General features: G+C 41.9%; 1 protein-coding gene across 1 annotated transcript in view; it reads left to right on the forward strand.

The window, feature by feature from the left end:
* The window catches only part of LOC125704237 (myotubularin-related protein 13-like), a 128,774-nt gene extending 118,117 nt beyond the window's left edge, over positions 1-10,657 (forward strand). Inside the window, exons 31-41 of the mRNA XM_048969635.1 lie at positions 1,150-1,326; positions 2,081-2,182; positions 2,991-3,176; positions 3,928-4,054; positions 4,309-4,436; positions 5,398-5,622; positions 5,786-5,893; positions 6,279-6,469; positions 6,577-6,664; positions 6,740-6,871; positions 7,002-10,657. Of these exons, the coding sequence (XP_048825592.1) occupies positions 1,150-1,326; positions 2,081-2,182; positions 2,991-3,176; positions 3,928-4,054; positions 4,309-4,436; positions 5,398-5,622; positions 5,786-5,893; positions 6,279-6,469; positions 6,577-6,664; positions 6,740-6,871; positions 7,002-7,100 (1,563 nt within the window). The 3' untranslated portion in view covers positions 7,101-10,657. The remainder of the gene's footprint in view (positions 1-1,149; positions 1,327-2,080; positions 2,183-2,990; positions 3,177-3,927; positions 4,055-4,308; positions 4,437-5,397; positions 5,623-5,785; positions 5,894-6,278; positions 6,470-6,576; positions 6,665-6,739; positions 6,872-7,001) is intronic.
* The last annotated feature ends 258 nt before the right edge of the window (positions 10,658-10,915 follow it).

The following is a 10,915-nucleotide window of genomic DNA, read 5'->3' on the forward strand; positions in this document are numbered from 1 at the left end:
TATCATATGAATCAGTTGTTTTCCAGTTAAGTGATGTTTGGTTATGAAAATGTACCCTTAACGATCTTAGTATTATTTTAAATGGCCAGTATGAGCCGACAACAGCGTTAAGAGACGTGGCTCAGACCAACCTTATGAAAGAATGTTTTACGGTAGATATACTTAACTAAGAACATTTCGAGAGGCACATCGGAGCATTAAGAGACAACTAAAGGTAGAACTTACAAACGACGTAGCGTTAAGAAGATTTTGGGAAACGTACCCCTGAGGGTCATAGAGGGTAAAAGAGGTGTTTATATATAATCTTCAGTCAGACTACTTTCAGACTTCTTGCTACTTTTCTCCTGGCCAATGAATGTTCGAGGGTCACTTGACTGACTGAGCAGAGCCTCAGCGGAGCCGCCCTGTTGTAATAGATGATTTCTCAGTACCAAGAACGTGATGATCATACTTGTAGTCTTATCAAGAGCAGTCTTGCTTACTTGCCCCCCAAGAATGAACTTTAGGTGCAGTGAATCATGGGATTGTTCTCACTTGGCATGGATACAACCAATGTATCCTTGATATTTGGGACGAGACAAAAATGACATCTGGGGAATTGTACCGTCCTCCGTACATTAGATCTTCAGGATTGGAACTGTTCTTTGGCAATGGAAGATAACATAAGATGGGAATAGATGAACAAAAATGCGGTCATCTATGCATATTGAGAAACGGCCATTATTTTTAAGCGTTGCATGGCTTTGCATGCATCACCCATATTCGAAAATTACATCACAATCGCCGTGCACTGCCACGTCTGCGTGAAGTAAAGACCAGTCCTTAGACATCACCCACCTTTAATGATTTTTCAGATTAATTCGTTGACTTGAGTAATTTACAGACTAAAAGAAAAAAGTAATGATGATTTAAGCTGCATATTATTACTGTTGTAGGTATGTAGCAGGCTATTGGTAGCCCCTTAAAGATTGTACAGTTTTATGCAACTAAACATGTAGTGGAGCGGATATGCAGCCATCCAGGTTCTCAGGACACTAAGAAAAGCTGCTGTTTATGAGCCATCACCTTTCAGCCCTGTGCTGCCTGCCAACATCTATTAATCAGGCAAAGCTGTTAAGGTAACTGCTGTTCTCTGCTATCTGGTTGAAGGGCCTCAAGCTGGACGCCAGCCTGAGCTGTGAGCTGGTGCCAGTGGACGTCATCGATACACGGCAAGTGAAGGGCTCCTTTAAGAAGCTGCTGAGGGCCTGTGTGCCCAGCCGCATGCCCTCTGACGCCGAGGGCAGCTTCCTTAAGAGCCTGGAGGAGTCCGAGTGGATCTTGCAGGTACTTCCCCAGCCCCCCCCCCCACACACACACACACACACACACACACACACACACACACACACACATACAGACACACACCACCCACCACCATTATTTCTCTATTTCACCAGCTCAGGATGGGGACTTCCATAGCTATTGCAAAGAAAACAGACTTTCATGGTGTGTGGTTTTCTTTGAAAAATAGCTTGTTTTCCTTCTTATGAAGGTTTACTTGGGTTTTCTCGTTGCTTACACTAGGGATAAAACTGAACACGGACAACGATGGGAAAGTTTTTCTCTGTGGTAGCAACTTTTACCTATTTTAGCCTTAATGGTGTCATATATTGCAGAAGGACGGGTGATTCATGCCAAGGCAAATGAGTAAAGTCAGTGAAACCTTATCCTACGATTTAGGCTTCCAACGATTATCAAAACGAAATAGTTAAGATAAGATGATTGTTGTGCCACATTTCGTTTCGCGATGATGCTCCCATTTTGTCTTTTGTTATAAACACAGCTCACCCCCTTCCAGCCCCTTTTAATTTGTTCCTCAGTTGAATTATATTTAGTTCAAGGAAATCCACTGATTAAAAAGACACATTTTTTTGTTAAGTTCAATAAATGCATGTTTCCAAAGTCACTGAGTAATCGAGTTAAATAATCTTGATCACAGCGTTGACCAAAATAATCGTGTTTATAATGTTGGCCATAATCGAGCAGCCCTACGAAGTTATGCTGAAAGTAATACAGGAAATGTCTGCCACCCTCACAGCTTCACAAGATCCTGCAGCTGGCCCAGATCCTGGTGGAGCTACTGGACACAGGCTCTTCAGTCATGCTTAGCCTAGAGGATGGTTGGGACCTCACCACCCAGGTACTGTGAAACCAAGGTGGAGGTTGGCCTGAAGGGGTCACTGGAGGTCACAGGCATCATTATGCAGAATTAGAGGAGGAAACTTTGCATGGTTTACCTCATTTCTGTACTCTTCAGTTACAATTACAGCATCTTGCCTGCAGATTTACAAATGTGTGTCACACTCTGATGTTATGAAATTGCGGTCTGTGGTATTTATCTTCAAATATCCTCATTAGTAACATTGAAATTCAGTTTTTTTCTGAATAGCACTTTCCCAGATTGTGTGCCAGTTCAGGTTATTTTTCAATAAAAGACTAATTTTACCAGTTCACACATTAACATTCAGTACGCTGTCAGGGCAATGCAATAACAAACAAAAGAGAACAATGGACATCATGCGTGTGGTATTCGCTTCGTTTTCACAGTTCATTTGAGGTATTTGGGTGATTCCTCAACTTCCTACTGGGAGCCTGTTAGAGGGCCCAGAGGTGCAATCCTGGTGTTTAAGCGACTTCCTTTCAAAGAGCCGTCTGCACTGGCTGGGAGCAGAAATAACGTGCAGCTTGGCTCACCATCCAGTGGAAGCCAGAGTAGGCTTTCACTGTGGGATTTCTGCAGACATTCAGGCGTATAACAGAGCCATCTACTGGTCTAGCAGAAAACCATAGATGACCTGAGATTATCTGTCCTCCTAGTTCAAATATGGACACTGGGGTTCCAACAATGAAATCCAACACTAGCCTTCACAAAGGTTTGGCCATTATTCTGCAAGAGATCTGCAATGTATGCATTGTTCACTGTGCTATTGTTTCCTCTTCTCCTCCAGGTCATCTCTTTAGTGCAGTTGCTAAGCGACCCATTTTACCGGACCCTGGATGGATTCCAGATACTCCTGGAGAAGGAGTGGTTCTCCTTTGGTCACAAGTTCAGCCAGCGCAGCAACCTGTCCCCAAGCAGCCAGGGCAGTGGCTTCACGCCCATCTTCCTGCAGTTCCTGGACTGCGTGCACCAGGCAAGCAACTGGCCTACTTGCCCTCCCACTTCCCACTATCCCATTATCGCCCAGTTCTTATTCAGACATACCTCTCAATTGACATCATCTCATCTCACCAGCTGCCATTGTGGATGTCCTGTAGCTTTCTTTTCGCAGTACCTCAGCAGGATAGATCATTTCAATGTAGTGTCGTATGTCACGGAAACTTCCAGGGTTACTGCACTACAGGTACAACTTTGAGGAAAACTTCATGTCCTACGCTTTCGAGCTCCTCCACTTGTCCTCAGATTGATATCGCTCTTAGTGAGGATGCTCGGTTCTCCATGCAGAGCCCTCTGTTCCCGGCACTTACAGCCATGCATAGTTACAAGCAGGTCACTTTAGAAATGTGGTTGCCAAGGTGACCCAGGGAGGTCGGCGTCCTTTAAGTGTGATAAACAAAAGAAAATAATTCGAAATGTCCTAAAATAGAAGTGCCTCATCCCAAAAACAGCAGTTGTTTTTGCCAATATGGCCAGGTGGCCCAAATGTTAAAATGAGAAGAATCCACCACTTGGCCTTAGCAGACGGTTTGGACAGAGCTGCTGCCTTTTGCTCTGGAGAGCACGCCCTTCGAATAATGATGTCACAGATCTTTGCTCTCTCATCTCCGTTTCACCATGTTTAATGGCTAACATGTGCTCCTAACCCTCCTCAGCCATAATGCCGTCACGCAACCATAATAAAATCTGGGGAGCCCATCTATGTGTTTCCTGGTTTTTCATTCCAGATCCACAACCAGGCTGTGTTAGAATTTGAGTTTAATCAGCATTACTTGAAGTTCTTGGCCTACCACTATGCTTCCAACCGCTTCAAGAACTTCCTCCTGGACTCTGAGTATGAGCGCCTTGAACACGGTTAGTCATCAGATATTCTAATTTAAGACCATGCATGCGCTGGATTAACATTGGCAAACTGGAGTTTGCGTGTTTCCCTCGTGTCACGTTGATTTCCTCCTACTATCCAAAGATATGCAGTTAGGTAATTGATGTCCCAGAGTTGGCCTTAATGAATGATTGTGTGAATGGGACCTATAATGAAATGGTATCTCATCCAGGGTGTCCCCAGCCTTTTTCCCTCCTCTCACTGTAAATAGCGACTCTCCTACTAGGCATACAGTTTGAGGACAAGGGTGACAAACAGGCCAAGAAAGGGATCTGTATCTGGGACTGCATTGGGCGGATGCACCGACGAGAGCCTCTGTTGTTCAACTACCTGTACAGCCCATCTGAGACTGAGGTTTGATGACTTGCCATTGTGATCCGCAGTCTTTTTGGTCCCCCACACTCATCTTTGCACACCTCACCCTTTACCCGCTCTGTACCAATGCTTTAGCCTTTTAGAATAATATTACATGTGCTTCAGATGCGCCCCATATCTTTGGCCTCTGTGGAGGAACCCAAGCATTTAAGATGTTCTGATAACAAAAATTCAGCTTGTGAACGACATGTTATTAAAATGCAGCTCTTTCAGAATTCTGAAGAAAAAACATGAATAGTCATATTTTTTCCACATTAAGAGTAATTTATAATTAATGACCAGTCAATAAACATTGTGAAGTAATGCTTTTCCTCATTTTACTTCACTGATGTTACTAATTTGTTCCCAGGAAATCAACATAAACTAATAACATTACACTGCATTTCCAGCTCAACTCTAAAACCACAATTTTCCCAAATACCACTATAGAATAAATGGAAAACGTTCATGAGTAACAAATTAGAATTTAATGAATGATTATTAAAATTTAATGCGAAGAAGCTTTTTTCGTCAGTATTGTGCCAAGGAAATGGAAGCTTTTTTTTACACACGTAATGTTTGGGCTGAAACTGTAATATTTAAAAATCACATGTATTGTATGGCTAATAAAAACATTATATTGGGGAAATCAGTCCAGAAATTGAAATTCTACTATCCAAATTCAAGGTCTATTTTGGTAAAACAATCATGAACCGAATAACTGTGAAGTTAGCTGATTGCTGGCCTCAAGTCTGGTTTTATTGGTGATGCCCAGCCTGCTTCCTTGTGGCTTCATTTTAATGTTCGTTAAAAATAAAGCTGTAATAAGAGATCTGCAGAATCATTTTGGCCGTGTCATCCTCCATACCCTTGGTGGTTCTGGCTGTTTATGTGTTTGTATAACATGTTGAAGCTGCCCTGTTTGATTTAATAGCTGTTATTCTCCCTGCTCCCTGTTCAGCCTGTGATCAGGCCCTCCATCGGCATGGCCAACCTCAGAAAGTGGGACTTCTTCACTGAGGAGACCTTGTCCACGGGTCCTTCCTATGACTGGAGTATGATAGCCAGCCAGATAGAAGGCAGCGAGAACACGGACACCATCGCCAGCAGCAAGAGGAGGATCGTTTGGCCTTGCTACAGTAACGTGACTCAAGCACAGCCAGATGCCATCAGCAAGCTGCTGACTGTGAGTCCCAAGGGCCTGATGGGAAATAAAATGCCTCTCTTCCTGAGTAGCTTGTAGCCCAAGCATTTGTCTAGACTTAAATAGAGAAAAAAAAAAACGTTCATATTCTCGGCAGATTACGACCAAAATGTAGTCATTTCTTCCTGAAATGTATGAATTTTAGGACATAGAGAAGCTGGAGGTGGAGCTTGGCCAGACCCCCGAACGATGGCAGACTGCACTGGAAAAGGTGAAGACCAACATCAAGGAGGACCTGAAACAAGAAAGTAATGTGAGTATGGATTCATTCAAGCATAATCTGCTGCCTGATTTGTAAACAATTTATGTGGCTCCGAAGAATCTGCTACAAATTAAGAGCATCTGGTACCTTGGTACAGGGTTATGATTCATAATGTCTGTTTCTGAATACATTTTTGTTTCTGCTCAGTAAAGGAATCCTCAAGCCATTGTATAAATAGATTTAAGACTTCCAAATGTCTGATTTCTAAAGAGAAGTGCTGCACTTATCAAAGATCCTCCTTCATGTCCTCCTAGACAGCGAGTTCTTCTAAAAGCAGAATCCTCCCCTTTTCATCTTTAAAGTTACATTGTCACACGGAATCTGGAAGGAAGTTCTGTCTGGGTTGCATGCATAGATGTCCTCTTCCATGTTGCAGCTGCACAAGCAGAGCCTGGCCATCTCGGGCCTGATCCCCACCTCCGGCCTCACGGCCTCACAAAGGCGCTCCATGCTCTACCTACCGGACAGCAGTCTGGCTAAGGAGAGCAGCCCATCTGCTTCCAATGGGGTCAGCCGCAGGGCTGCCACTCTCTACAACCAATTCGCTCCCAAGAATGATGAGAACCGGTGAGGCCTTTGAGACAGTCGGCGTCAGTTTGGACACCCAGCACATGTGGCATGAATTGTCTCGGTTATTTTGCCTTGATTATTCCATAAACTGTTGATTATTTCAGCTCATTTGAAGGTATCCTGTTCAAACGAGGAGCTTTGCTCAAAGGCTGGAAACCCCGGTGGTTCGTCCTAGATGTTACCAAACACCAGGTGAGTCTGGCAGCAGGTTTACTGTATTGTGCTTCCTGTTCATTCGGGTGCGGCTAACTTCGCTCTTGGGTTCAGATGAGATACTACGACACGGGTGAGGACACGAGCTGCAGGGGCTACATTGACCTGGCGGAGGTGGAGTCCGTCATGCTAGCTACTCCCACTATCGGAGCACCCAAACACATCAGTGAGAAGGCCTTCTTTGATGTGAGTCTGCTCCCTTGTTTCCCACAGTCCTTATACAGGTCACATGGTACATAAGACAATAAGTGGTGTGAAAATGCACATGCGCTACATATCGACAGTAGCTCTCATTAATCCGGTGATATCATCCCAGTTGAAGACAACCAAGCGGACATACAACTTCTGTGCTTCGGATGCCCAGAGCGCCCAGCAGTGGATGGACAAGATCCAAAGCTGCATCTCTGATGCGTGACCAATCGCACCCCAGCCTGCAGAGTGGATGTGGTTGTTGGAGGGGGTACACATCTGGCCTTCAGACAATGTCTCGTGATTTGCACTATAACAGTTTATGCGGCATTAGCATGCAAACACTGACAGGTCTAATGCTGTTCTTTTGGAACTATGGAGTCTGTGTCAAGACAGAATTAAAGGGTTTTTTGTATAATGCAAAAATGTTCTGCTGCTTTTAGAGTACAATAGCAGGGACCAGAAATATATTACCGAAAGTGCACTAAGATCTTTAGCACTTAAAATGCTGTTTTTTAATATACTGTATACATTTTTTTTGAAGGCGCTAATTTGGTTGTTAAAAATTACATTTCTCAGATAAGCTGAGCTGCATTTAAATTTTTGCACAGTGAAGTTACGATTTTGCCCTGACATTTTCAATGCATAACTTTTTCATGGTTTTGTGACGTTTTATGGAATACCTATATGTTTCACTACAGTGTTGTAAATTAAATTTTGTATTGAAAGCGTACTTTGTGTATTTCAAAGAACAGTCAAATGTTTATTAGATTGACAGGTGTACATCTGTCTTTTATTCTTTTTATATATTTGTATTTAAGAATTTCTTTTGGTTAAACTTAGCCAAATTAAACAAATTACTTTTTGGTCATTATTCCCTAGTGTGTTCACTTTATGTATTGGAAACTTTGTGTTACGGAAAGGTGCAGACCTTAGTTTGCCCATTTGTGCTGAAAAGGATTATCTTGTATATTATGCATTTTATTTAATGAGAGTGGGTCTGTACCCAGTATTGAAATGTATTTGCTGGTATAATATCAGCAAACCACATATTCTGACCTCACTGCATTATAAGAAAATGCTAGATTGTGTATCATAGTTCCCAGGTGCACAAAGTGTCAGAGGTATATTTTCACATTCATTTCAAACACATTTTTTCTTATTTCCTGTTTGTTTATTGCTTTTTGTATTTGCCCCTGAGAAAAACAACTGTATTTCACTGATTTAAGTTAAATAATTATCAGTCAGTTATTCATCAATAATGAATTGTATTAATTTATAATAAATTTAACTATATAAATTTAACATAAACACATTTTCAAATAAATCTGGATCGAAAAGTTAGCATATTTACATGCTCTATGGGATGAGAATAGCCCTTATAGTACCATTTTTTTCAAGCATAAGTTAATTTTCAAGCATAAGTTAATAAGTTTTTATCTAACCTCAAACTTTAAAGAAACCAAAAGGAGAAAAAAATATACTGACCCCAGAGAGAGGTATTAAAGATTTATGTTGCTGTTTCTGTACACAGGCTACAATGTGGCTTTAAACGATGCCTTAAAATTAGTTGTTTAGGTCATATTTCTGGAATGGTCTAAATTTCTGCCAGTACCATGTGGATATTAAAACAAAAAATATATATATTTACAGCAAGCAGAAAATTGCTACAGAGAGAATTTTGCCATTTCTCATCCAACATATTCGCGTCTCGGTCCAAGACACTGTTTCAAAATAACATCGTTACTTCTATGGTTGCATAACTGGACAAAGCAAGTTCTGTAAACTCAGATAAATCTCTGTTTGTAATCATGATTTCCATTTATGTTTCTCTGCATTACAAGTTAATCACAGTGAGTGAGTCTATGTCTATCACTGCAATGTTACAGTAATCTCATCTACTGTAGATCACGGCTTTCACCTGTCAGGTAAACAGCTGTTTATTAATGTATTGAAAACAGTGAAAACATATGAATGTTTCCCTGCTGCAATGTAAGTGTTCTTTATTGCTGTGTGAGCTCTGGGCAGTACTATCTGGGCAGTACTAAGTGCTATCACCAAATTTTGGACCAATATAGTGATATAAGTTCATCTTGGGTTTCCCCTCAACATCCAGTGACACACATCCTGTGGAGCAACATGTTATTTCCTTTGGCCTGTAGAACCAATTACTACAATCTCAGGGGTACCAGCTACATGTTGTGATGACAGTATCATGGTGTTAATCAAGTAGCATTAGGCAACAGATGACACTTAAGGGAAACACAAGTGTATTTGCTTTCATTTACTTTTTAAGCTCCTGAATGATTGACTTGAGAACCTCAAAACCACATAATTCCTCTCTCTGATGTCAGAAAGTTTTAAGCACATTTGTTGGTGCTGTTCGAAACACTGCCAAATACAACAATTTCAGCCATACTTGCCAAGTCTCCTCCCCATCTCAGACTGGATGAAAAGGGCAAGAATCCCTGAGAATGAGGCAAGACACTACACAGTTTGTGGCATCTGCTCTGGCTATCACCGTTGCCCGACAATGTGCCTTGCCAGATAATTCCGGAATCCTCGATTCATCATTTTATGGGAATGCAGACAAAAAGTGGCACGCTAAAAATCTCACACTAGAACAATGGGGAGTACCGTGGGTTATCCGAGATGTGATCAGCACATTACTGTTTTTCCTCATTTCCCTCCTTTTCCTCAGGGTCAAAAACCATACTGAAATGAGCACCTTTCCCATGAAATCTTATTCAAAGCAGAGTCTTGTCAAGCAGCAAACGGTCACCCTAGACAGGAAGTCATTTCCTCATAAGATACCCATTAAGGGCAGTGTAGAGAGACTGATGAACCCAAATCACATGTCTTTGGCCAGTGGCTGAAACCTGCTATCCAGGAACACCATCACCCGCAGAGCCAAGCAGTGAACTGACAGCTGTGGAGGGTAAAGAACAAAGTTCTATCCACAGCTGTATCTAAAGTTACAGGTGAAGAACGAAGCCATGAGTGAATTGAAGGACTTCAGTCAGCCAGACAAATTGTTGTCAAGGAAGTAAGGATGTTTTTAATTTAGGCCATTTGCTTATTTGCTTGGAAAGCACCGGTTTGATCTAGCAAAGGGGAGAATTGTGTAGCACTGAAGAATGTCAGTGTTTGTGTGTGTGTGTGTGTTCTCTGCCTTGTTCCCAGACAGTCAGCTCAGGGAGCAGGTGCAGAGTGAAGTAACATCTGGAGTCGCTGGCCGTGCTCCACAGATTGAGCTCCTTCTTGGAGCACTGGATTAGCACCTCTGTCCGCAGGGAGGCGGATGCCACGGAAGCTGGAATCCTCCTGGGTTTCCGGAAATGGCCTGGAACATAGACATGTGTCTGTCCCCATGTGGGTATTGTTTCATAACTTACAGGAGAGTCAATGAAAGGCTTAAAATGACAAGAACATGAACCTACGCTGAAAGCATTTTCTTTGTAGTAAAACTGCCAGTTTTCTTCTGCTTTCATTAACAAGAAGACACTGTTTCCTTCTAAAAATAATTCTAAAAATAACAGCAGTAATGTTTAGTTAACAGAGCCTCATGTCTGTATTCAGTTTTGTAACTTCAAATAGTCTTCTCTGTGGTTATAGGAGTATTGTATGAGTTATCATGATATATCAGTTATATATCAGATTTTTTGATCAGACTGGATTGTTTCAATATTACATGTACTGACTCATCATATTCTGCTGGATTATGTATTACATCTGTGTTTAGCATTCACAAAATTTCCCGAATAAATCTGAAATCTCCTTCAATGATTCTTCAGCCTGGTTCATATCTATGAAATGAGATCCATGCATGTTGTTAAGGATGCCTTACATATTTTCTTAAGCAGGCAAATCAATGAATCTAATCATGCATTTTAAATGACTGTCTCTATAGTTAACATCGGGCGGCATGGTGGTGCAGTAATTAGCACTGTTGCCCCACACCTCTGGGACCCGGGTTCGAGTCTCCGCCTGAGTCACATGTGTGTGGAGTTTGCATGTTCTCCCCATGTCATTGTGGGGTTT

This window comes from Brienomyrus brachyistius, chromosome 11 (genome assembly GCF_023856365.1).
Source record: "Brienomyrus brachyistius isolate T26 chromosome 11, BBRACH_0.4, whole genome shotgun sequence".
Taxonomy (NCBI): domain Eukaryota; kingdom Metazoa; phylum Chordata; class Actinopteri; order Osteoglossiformes; family Mormyridae; genus Brienomyrus; species Brienomyrus brachyistius.